The 11,385-nt window shown below is 33.0% G+C and overlaps 1 protein-coding gene across 1 annotated transcript; it reads right to left on the bottom strand.

Annotated features, from left to right (window-relative positions):
* Nucleotides 1-540: 540 nt before the first annotated feature.
* Nucleotides 541-6,727, bottom strand: LOC108346487 (protein DETOXIFICATION 53). The gene is made up of 3 exons (XM_017585567.2): nt 6,666-6,727; nt 6,112-6,327; nt 541-2,401 (listed from the first exon to the last, which is right to left on the bottom strand). Exons 2-3 carry the CDS (start codon nt 6,319-6,321, stop codon nt 998-1,000), a joined length of 1,614 nt encoding a protein of 537 aa, XP_017441056.1. The 5' UTR covers nt 6,322-6,327; nt 6,666-6,727; the 3' UTR covers nt 541-997.
* Nucleotides 6,728-11,385: the final 4,658 nt, after the last annotated feature.

The following is an 11,385-nucleotide window of genomic DNA, read 5'->3' on the forward strand; positions in this document are numbered from 1 at the left end:
GCTTCCTTTTGATATTAGTTATTTTTATTATCTTTCCAAACACCTATATATACCAAGTATTTCTAAAATACTAGTGGGTTTAGAAAGGATATTTTTTTGGAGTGGGTAAGTGTAGTTTAAATAAAATTTGTCAACTTAGAAAGCGGGGAGATTTGGAATTAAAAAACATATATTCATTGAATATAAGTTAACTTGGTATATAAATGATGAAAACATAGGTACAATTTTCTTAATTACAATATGGGATTTAGAAGGGTTGAGTACAAAGGAAAGATAATTAATGTATAGTATTGCTATAGTTTGGTGGAAAGTTGTTTAAAATATTAAAGTATGGTGTGATGAGGTAAGTTAAGTTTCAACCTTTCCTATTCTTAAAAACGTGTGAAATAAAATGAGAAATAAGAAATTTTAAAAAGACTAGTTGATGGTTTTAACTTTTTTAAACTTTCCTTTTGAAGAATACAACACAACCTTGTATTCATGACAACAATTGCAAGGAGAAAACCTCTAAATGATATCGCCACTCGCTACATACAAACTCAAAGCAACACAATCCAAATTTAAAGGTGATGCATCATTTACTTGAGTGTTCTTGTTTTTCTACAAGAATATCATGTTTATATAAAGTTATCAAATTTTGAGTGAAAATTCTATATTTTGGACATTAATTAATCACGTTGAAGCGTCTATATCTATTTGATGTTTGATGCTGGTGTTGGAATCCCATGGTCATGGATTACAAGAAACACAGTATGTGCATGGACAGAAGCTAGTTACAACATAAATGTTAGTGATGGTGTAGAGTGAACGCATCTTTGAAGAGAGTCCAAAAAATTGATTGATTGTGGACCATAGCATAAGCAATTTTTACGCTTGTGAATGAGTTATTCACTTGCAAGGTTTTCTAAATTTTGTACATCCTGATGAATCAATAGTAGATGGTTATTGAATGAACATAGATGGTTAACTAACACTGCACAAAAAATGAATTGCAGTGTCATTGATTAGAACCAAGTAACCCACTTTCCTCATCATTTTTGTTTTCCTGATCTGTTGTTTTCTGAGCCAGTTCCACTGCCCGATTACATTGCTGCCCCCAATCTGTTTGAATCAATGTGTAAACCATCATGCAAAGACAAGAAGCCTGTGCAGCAACCATTCCAGACCACAAACCCACCAATTCATACTTGTAGACGAAAGAAGCAAAAACAGAAACTGGTAACCCCACCAGATAAAAGGCACACAAGTTTATTCTAGCACCCAAATAAGGCCTAGCAGTCCCTGACAAAATCCCACATGAAACTGTTTGAGGCCAATTGCTAATCTCACACAGCCCAAGAATGGGAAGTATAGTCGTGACCAGATCAAGAATTTGTATCTCATCAGTGAAAAGTTTCCCCCATGATTTCCTCACAAAAAACAACAAAATGAAGGTGGTGATCCCCAGAGTAAATGCTGTCATGAACCCAATTATGGCTGTACTTTGTGCCTTGGATGCTTGCCCTGCACCTAACGAGTGACCAATTCTTGTTGTCAAGGCTATACTAAGGGAAAACGGAAACACATACAAGAATCCAAGTGTTTGAATAAGGATCCCCATGGTAGCAACAGTGGCTTGTGGATTGCTTAACAACCCACACAGAAAGAGCATTATCTCATACCACCACCACTCCAAGCACACTGAAATGCAACTAGGCAATGCCAAACTCAGCAGTGGTTTCCACCCATGAAAGGCTGAGAGAATAGTAGCTCCTTGCCAGGGTTTCAGTGGTTTGTTTGAGAAGAAAACATAGAGCAGCAAGCCTAAAGTCATGTTTATAGAGTTCAAACCAGTGGCTAATGCAATACCCTTTACCCCTAAGTTCAAGTATGTGGCCAAGAAATAGTTGATGGGAAGGTGCAAGAGTGCTGCACAAGATGCAGCTACAGTGACTGGTGTGGTTAAGCCTTGGGTTCTTAAGAAAGATCTCAATGGATTAAGATGAGCCTGTGCTAGCAACTCTGGAATAGAGAAGACCATGTAAACTTGGGCAACTTTTGTGACTTCAGGGTCTTGACCTAGCATTTGAAGGATTGGTTCCATGTTTAGCCATAAAATTGAAATGGGTATGGCAACAAGTAGGAGGAGACATATAGTTCTGAAAAAGGTTTGGTTGAGAACTGACCATCTCTTTGCTCCAAAAGCTTGACAACAAATTGGGTCCATTCCCATTGTGAGGCCTTTGAGAACTGAATTCGCAGTTATGTTTGCAAATCCAAGTGCTAGTGAGCCTCCTGCAAGCTCTACTTTCCCTTGGCGTCCCAAGAACAACATGGACACAGCAGATCGAGAGTACATCATCAGGCTAGTCATTATTATAGGAGTTGCAACCTTTGCAAGAGACTGCAACTCTTCTTTCAACTGCATGCAATTGAATTTCTCACATTTGTCAGCAGAAAAACAACCACTGTAATAACTCTGCAGATTTTGCTACCATGCAATTTTGCAATCACACATTTCCATGTTTCACCAATTCTTTAACTCTATTTCCTTTTCTTATAAGTATGCATAACATCATGTGTCTATGTAGTGTTAAAATATAATTCTTCTTTCTTCTTTATCTTCTCTCCCAAAGTGGATTTTTGCACATAATTTCTTAACATCAGACTAGTTTTGGATTATATATAGTTCCATTCCATGCATACAGATAACCTTTTACACCATGAATATATATAATGCTAGGATATATAATAGCAGGGTCATTAAAATCAAGCAAATCATTACCCAAAATTATATTAATTTTTTATGTTAATTACCCAAGACTATTTTTGGATTATATATAGTTCCATGCTAAAACTAAATCAAGCTGCAAATAATATATCAAGTTTTATGTTAATTATCATATTTTAACCCATAAAAACTTGAGATTCTTTTCATTTTCTTTTTTTAAATTATATATAACTTATGATTATGGTATTATGAAATATTTTTTTTTTATATTAAATATACGTTGCCGTTTATGTTAAAAATTAGCCACTGTAAGAAATCATATATTAGTTTTAACTTACTTAAGAAAGTAAAATTTGTTTTATTTTTTGACTAAAAAAAGAACATGACAAACCAAAATTCAATCCATATATACCGCATAAGATTGGAATATTGAATTGTATCAGATGCAATTAAATATTTTTCATCTATCGATCCATAAAACCCTTAGAAGAATATACTTGAAAGAAAATCTCAATTAGCATAGATATATACACTTTAACACTTCAAAATTTCTAAAATATAAACAACCTTTTCTATTAAGCAAAGTGCACACAAACATGATCCTTTTCTCCCTGATTTTACTCATTAAAGAAAGAAAAAAATTGTTTTACGTATGCAAATTTTTCCAATTTATAAAATGTCAAATCACCTGAAAGAAGGAAAAGAAAAGTTAAAAGGATTTTTTCTCTCCAGAAAGTGTTAAAATAAGTATAAAGAATTGGTCAAATAACGAGAGGAAAGAAACAAAGTGGGAACATGGAAGCTTGGGAATTGTTTAATTTATGCAGGTTTGGAGCAAGAAAAGCAGAGTCAAGTCGTTGAAAAGAAAAGTTACTGCCATAATTCTGTTGGTGTATAAAATATGCAGTTCTTATGCATTAATTATGCAGCAGGAAAAAGAAGCAAAGAGAAAATTAAAAAGTCATGACAGAAATGCAAAATTGCTTCCAGATCTAGCAGACATAGGCTCTAGTTCAAGACAAGCCGCCAACACAAACTGCGATAATATGAGCATGTCTCACAGACGTGCGCATATAGTTTAGGTTATAATGAAAAGATAACTATATTTTATTAATCTTTTGAAAAAGTTTTCCAAAAAGATAATAATAATAATAATTACTATTTTTTTTTAAAAAAAAAATCTATTCCACGAATTTCTGCATATTATATGCAATCCTATTGCAGAATTATGCCTTATAGACGTAGCTTTGAACATCATGATCATATTCATAATTTGTTTAAAGCACCAAGATCATGATATTCTTAATTACGCAGTTCCATGTATTATGATGTCCTAATCTATGCTGATTAAAAAAATGTTCTACTCTCTCTATGTTATGATCAAGATCACTTAATTATAACAATGTTAATTATGATTATTATTATTATTATATATGACGACATGACAGTAAAATAGAAACATGGGAAAAAGGAGTTTTGTGGTGTGAAAGAGACACAGCCTCCATATTTTCGGTCCCGGTTCATCTGGATGAAGCAGAAGAATACAAATGATATCAAATTGACCTCAAAAACAGTTGCATTAACCAGGATCCAACAATGACCAGCAAAATAACCTAAGCCATGGTAAGATACATATTTCAGTTTCCACATCTCTAGCTAATTAACCTCAAGCATCAATGGTTTATATTTTTGAAACCTGAAAAGCTACATAGAAGAGGGTATCCAAGATCTTCTCAACACTGTCATCTTCTTGTTAGTATTTATATTACTATGATTGTATTTTTACCCTCAAAAGTTTATGCGGACAAATTATTCAATTTATGTTGTTTTTCTTTTGTGAATGATGATGACAATGAATATATATATATATATATATATATATATATATATATATATATATATATATATATATATATATATGTAGATATGCATTTTTAATCTGTATATATACTGTTTCAATCCCTAACACTAGACCAATTTTTTTGGTTGTTCATAATTAATTTGTTGAGCAATGATCATACACATATAGACAGTCCAAGTTTTATTGTTTTCTGTATGCACTCAAAAGACTACATATTTTGGGGGCAAGAACTATTTGTGAATTTGTACTCATCATAACACATTTGGTTCCAATAGGGAATTTAGTTTTTGAATGAAAATGTGTTCGTAATATATATTTTAATAGCCATATTTATTATTATTATTATTTGTATTTCATGTAAAAGTTTGGGCGAAAGAATAAGAAAGAAAGCAAATATAAGCTACTTCAATGATTTCAAGGGTCTATTTATACTATTTTAATATATTTTTTAGAGCTTATTAATATATAGACGTCAAATTTATTTAAATAATTTGTATCCTAAATCTCATGCATATTTATTTGATAAAGAATATTATTTAACCAATACTTGTTGAAGCCGTAGATCTAAATTTCGACTCTAACAAGAAGAGAAACCGATTATTTAAGTATTGGAAAATATGAGACAATTTATCCACGTGTAGATGCCTCAGTTCTTACTAGAATGCTCAATTATGAGTTGTTTAAAACATAAACTATTATTAATGATAAAAGGTTTAAAAATCAATAGATTTCAAATCCGTACATAACGGAATAAAGCTTAGATTATCATACATAATACAATTCAATGGCATTTTTTTAAATTCAAAAAGCAACATCTATTAACAAAATACTTTGATTAGTAAACTAAAGGGATTACAAAGATTCAAATTAAATTAAAAAGTGAGTGATTATATATTACTTATTTTGAGCTGTTCAAAGGTTTTTGTCGCAAACTTTCTGAGTTCTTCTTAAAATGTTGGTCTTTCCACACACACACACACATATAAAAACCTAGCTACATATACTAATTTTACAACATTTTAACAGATACCTAACTGAAACTGTGCAATTTATGAATACAAATACTCAAAACAATATAAAAGCAATGCTTACTCCAAATTATTGTCTCCATAAGAAATCTTGCTTTTTTCCTCTTCATCACGTGATTTCAAGCACAAATTATAGTTCACAGAATAATGTAAAACATAGATATGGGTTTTTACTAATTTCCTTCCAACCATTAAGGACACACCAATAAGTTAATCAAAGATAATTATGAGTATTTTAACTCCGTTAATCATATCATTAACACATTTTTATCTCTTCTAATATCATGTCACACTTATCTGATTTATCTTTCGATATCTCTTATACGAAGCATACATGCATCATTTTCGTTGATTGAATTCTAATATGAGGTTTTCAAATACAACAACTTTCACCTTTAAACAAAAAGAAGCTACAGAAACAGCAAGAAAAGAAAAGTTTCCAGAAACAAAACACTATCAGATAGAGATATATATAGAGAGAGATAGTGACAGAATTAGGTAAGTTCACCAACCTCAGAAGCAGAAATAGAAAGATTAAGCGCAGTGAGAAGGTGATGAAGACGTTGAAGAAGACCTTGAATGAATGTGCCACAGTTGTAACAAGCTCTCTCTCTTTCTCCATCTTCTATGGTTCTCATTCTATTCCCCTCATAGTCTCCTCCCACCTTTGGAATCACAGGCTCACCATTTATATTTCCTCGAGATTCAGCACCAGTGCACATGTTTAACTACTTTTCCAAAACCATACAAAGATCCTCAGAAAAAAAAAAGGTACAGTGTGTGTGTGTGTGTGTGTATATATATATATATATATATATATATATATATATATATATATATATATATATATATATATATATATATAAATGTATATATACAAAGCTTTGAAAGAAAAACAAAGACATTGATCCTTCCCACCCCCGAGAGAACATAAAATTAAGAATGTCTTAAAAGTGGTGAGAAGTTATAAAAGAAAGTAAACAAGTTGGGTTTTAAATGATTGAATGCATAGAAATAAGGAAGATGTCGTAGGGTTAAGTAAGCTTAGGTTAAAATATGAACAGACCTTGGTATCTCAAGAAAGATGTCTGCGGCACTGAAGAATGGTTAAGGTTTGCGAGTCTCCTTAGATGACAGTGTAATTGCAGCAGAACATGGGTGCTGCCCAGAGGCTTTTCGGGACTTGAAAACAGTTTAGAACCAAACACTTTTCGATTTAATTGATCAGGGACATTCCCTCAACCTTCGTGCTTACTTTATTACTTGTGCCTAATGTTGTAGTTTCCTTAAAATAATATTCGCCATTGCTGCTACCACTCTCCACTTTTATTGCATGCTTCAACTCCAACATTTCTCTTTTTCTCTCTCCTCATTCAAATAATATTGATTAGGACACCATCTTGGTCCCCAACAGATTTTAAGTGTTTTGATTTCTAAAAGGTGAAAAGGTTAAACTATTTAATGTTGTATAGTTTAGTGTCATTTTCAGGTTTCAGAGTTATAACTAGTTTGTTTCACATCTGATGCATGGCACCACTTCTTTTGGAACTAGAATTATATATGTTCCATTGCAATAATATATAATCTTATTTCAGCACTTTAGTTTTAATTATTGAGTTTTAAATCTGACCTAACATGGAATTTAATTGATTTTATTGAATTTTGTCATTGCAAAACCGCAAAAGATCAACATAATTAAATGAATCATCATGATTTTTTTTATTAATTTACTATAGTGACACGAGTTTATTAATATAATAGATTTACATAGAAATCATGTCTCGTCACTGCTGTTAATTTTGTAAAGTTTTTCTTCATATTATTTTCTTTTTTAAATTTAAATTGACATTTTAGGTGAGAAGGTATAATAAAAACTTGTGAACTTTATCACATTGTCCTATACCTCAATTACCTGAACACAACTCATATACTCCATTTTTTAAGGAAAAAGGCGAGTCTTAAAATTTGTGCCTGAAATGAAAAGTAATAATAAAAAAAAGGTTGGAAATGAAAACATATATGAAGTTTAAGGAAAAGATGTACTTAGCATTAGGGTGTGTATAATTAGGTTGTTTTGTATATTTAACGTCAACTAGGCAAAAGTATAAGTATATCACTGCACAGAATACTTGTTCTTTTGTTGGTCAGAGTCTAATCACATGTTTACTTCAACATCATAGTACATTAATTTGTGGATTCCATCGTGATAGTTGCAACGGTTAAAATGTCTTAAACGAAACACGTGGAATAATTAATTAATACGAGACTCTTATCAGGAGATAATTGGAGAAACTGTCACCAATGTTTAAATTATTTTTTTTCTTTTTTTTTTTCGTGTCGTTTTTCACATTATTTAAACTTTAAATTAATAGTAATAATACCGAATCAAAAGTTTGATGGCATATATAATGTAATGTAGGTTAACGTACTGCTTATCTTTGTGTTAGAATTCAAAGTATTTTTTATTTGGAGGAAAACATAGCAGAGCATTCTTCTCAGAACCACTAAAAACGCACCCAAAATCCCTCTGAACGGACGTCAGGTGTCAAGATGAGGGGAGTCAGAATCAGATAGTGGAATGCAGGTGTCAGCAGAGGAGCGGACGTTCGTTTTTAACAAAACTGAGTTTTTGAAAATTTACATCACACCCTCTGCATGCATCTTCTTCTCCAAAAACTCTGAAATTCTCATTTCTCCTCCTTCTCTCTAAAAGTTCTCCCTTCTCTCTACCAAAACTTACCCTTTCTCTTCTCCGATCTCCGTTCAGACACCGTAGAAGCACTCCCGACGTCAAGAGCTTCAGTTTGAACCGAGCAGTTTCGAGTTCTGAACTGGTAAGTTCTTCTCTTGTTAGTCGTTCGTTCTCTGGTACATGCAAACCAAGTTCCGGTTGCATGGGTTCATATTCTCATTCTAAACCATTTTTGGTTTGTTGTTTGATTTTAGTTCGAAGAGTTGTTGAGCGTTGAGAGTAGAAGGAATTTGTAGTCAGGCGAACCTTCATTCTGATTCTAAGAAACGATCGTTCACTTTATAAGGTAAGGGAAGCTTATCTAATTTAATTGTATGTTCGTTTGTATGTTCGTTGATAATGAATGCATGTTGCTGAGTGGTTGAATGTATATAAAGTATGAATGATGATATGCTTATTTATATGGAATATGATTATTTACTATGATATGGATTGTATGAAAATTGATTATGACATGAATTTATAAAGTTATGAAATTATGTATTGAGAAATGAGTTGAAGATAAATGAGTCCTGGATATGAAATTTCCCTATGATAATGTACGTTCGTCATTGAACGGTCATTGATCGTTCGGTAACACTAGTAACTTTGGTTAAAATTGGATTCTTTCATTTGGAAAGAATCTTAGTTGGGGACGATCGTCTTCTTTTCGAAATACTGTGCATGAGCGATCGTTCTGAATGGTGCTTGGTCTTACACCAAGCGATCGTCTGAATGGTGCTTGGTCTTACACCAAGCGATCGTTCTGAATGGTGCTTGGTCTTACACCAAGCAATCGTCTGAATGGTGCTTGGTCTTACACCAAGCGATCGTCTGAGTGGTGCTTGGTCTTACACCAAGCGATCGTCTGAATGGTGTTTGGTCTTACACCAAGTGATCGTCTAAGTGGTGCTTGGTTTTACACCAAGCGATCGTCTGAATGGTGCTTGGTCTTACACTAAGTGATCGTTCTGAGTAGTGCTTGGTCTTACACCAAGCGATCGTCTCATTCCTTTTATAATATATCTTGATGAAAATAACGTTTGTCCAACTTCAATAGAGTTTTCCTTTTTCCGTGTTCGGTCATTGACTAGCATTCAGTTTTATTGATGCTAAACTCAAATAAGCTAAGGACTCATAAGAGTTCGGTTTCTTCATGTGAATTCTTTTAAGTATTTTTCTCTGAAGGTCTTGAAGTGTATACATCCATTTGGTTCCGGCTTAGAGCTTTAGTATTTGGTATTGTTCTTTCGGTGTTCGGTTAGAACTCTCAAGGGTCAGTTCATCTAAATTGGTTCACTGATTAAGTAACGATCGTTCGTTCTAGTCATTCCTGTTTTATAGGATTGAACTCAGTTTCTTTCTCAAACCGATAGTAATCCTCTTGGTCTTATTCTATTCTGGAACGGGAGACTTCTCTGTTTCGTTCCAAGTGTTCGTCCTCGTTCTGAGTGAGGATTGAACGTAGGATATCCGGTGTCTGTAAGAATCCTTGAACAAAGATGGAATTTAACTAATTGGTAATGAAAGATGACTTTGAGAAAATTGATAATGAAAGATGAGATTGTGAATGATTATGAATGAAATATGAAGAGAATGTGATATGAATGAAATGTTGTGGATTTGAACGAGCGTTCCGGGGAGGAACGACTCATGGATGAATATTGGAATTGGTAAAGTATGACTGTGGGCATGCTAATGCTGGCGGTTCATCCTGATGTTCCGCGAGTACTCGTCCTCACGTAGAGGAGGGTAGGTCATGTGTGGGAACGACAGGAGGTCCTATTCCTTAGGGGTACTTTGGACATAGGACTAACCTCGGGTGGCAGCTGATGAGAGTATTCCAGTTACTACATCACCCGGGTGCATGAACGCTTGTAGCTACACAGATTTCATACAGTCCGGATAGTCAGTCTAGTAATAGGTTTTGTATGAAACGTTTGATGAAATTTACTTTGATTGTTTCGAATGTATGATTATGCATGAATTAAATTACATAAGCTTACCTTGTGTTTCCTGTCTTGTCATGTTATGTACGTCCGTCTTGTCATTGCAATGATCATCCATGTGGATGTGAGCAGAAGGAGACATACTGCTGGAAGAGACGCTGGAGGAAGAGAACCTAGTCGAGGTTGAGGTTAAGACCGAACAATAGGACATTCGGTCAGTAGTTTAGTTTTATAGTAAGGTGGTCGTTCGATCACCTTCCTCTTTTGTTTGGTATGACCGTTCGGAATAGTATTTTGTAAACCGTTCGGTCAGATTTGTACCTGTACAGTTCAAAATTTGTAACTCTTTCTGTAAGGCCGTTCGGCCATAACCGTACACTCTACTTTAGTGAAAGATTGATCTGTATTATTATTTAATGTAATTATTCTATTATATAGTTTTAGACTGTATTTTTTGGATGTTACAATTCTTTTTGCCATATCACAATTTGAACTAATCAATCGAGTCTTTTTAATATATTTTCATTAATTTTAGAACATCTATTACTATTTTTCAGAAAAAAAATACACCTTATTAATTGTTTTTTTTATCAGCATATATCTTACTAATTATGTCTTATTATAATTTCATTATATTACTTCCCACCTTCAGTCACATATTCTTCAACTAATTTCAAATATGTAAATAACAGTTTTTCTTTCTTTTACTCTTTATAGTATAAGAAAATGACTCTTTTAAAGTGGGGAGTTGCTTATACAGCTGAGTCGAAAATCTTATACAAGAATATATAATAGTATACAAGTAATTAAAGATAAATTTATTAATTTTGTTTTGTAAATTGTTAATATGATATGAGATTTATTAAATTTAATTCTAGTCAAGATTTTTAAATCTATCATGTTATTTATTGGACTTCTCTCGATTCTCAAGTTCAAAACTAATTGATATCTAAGTTTCCCATGTTTGTTGGTTCTATGTCTAGAATAAGGACAAAGTGGATGCTATCAAACATTGAAAATTTGAGGAACGCCATGTTGAGTTGCAGAAGAGGTGATCTTGATAGAAGAAGTATGTTGTTCTAGAAGAAGCTAAGCATATGAATACA

The sequence above is a fragment of the Vigna angularis genome, chromosome 9 (assembly GCF_016808095.1).
Source record: "Vigna angularis cultivar LongXiaoDou No.4 chromosome 9, ASM1680809v1, whole genome shotgun sequence".
Lineage (NCBI taxonomy): Eukaryota > Viridiplantae > Streptophyta > Magnoliopsida > Fabales > Fabaceae > Vigna > Vigna angularis.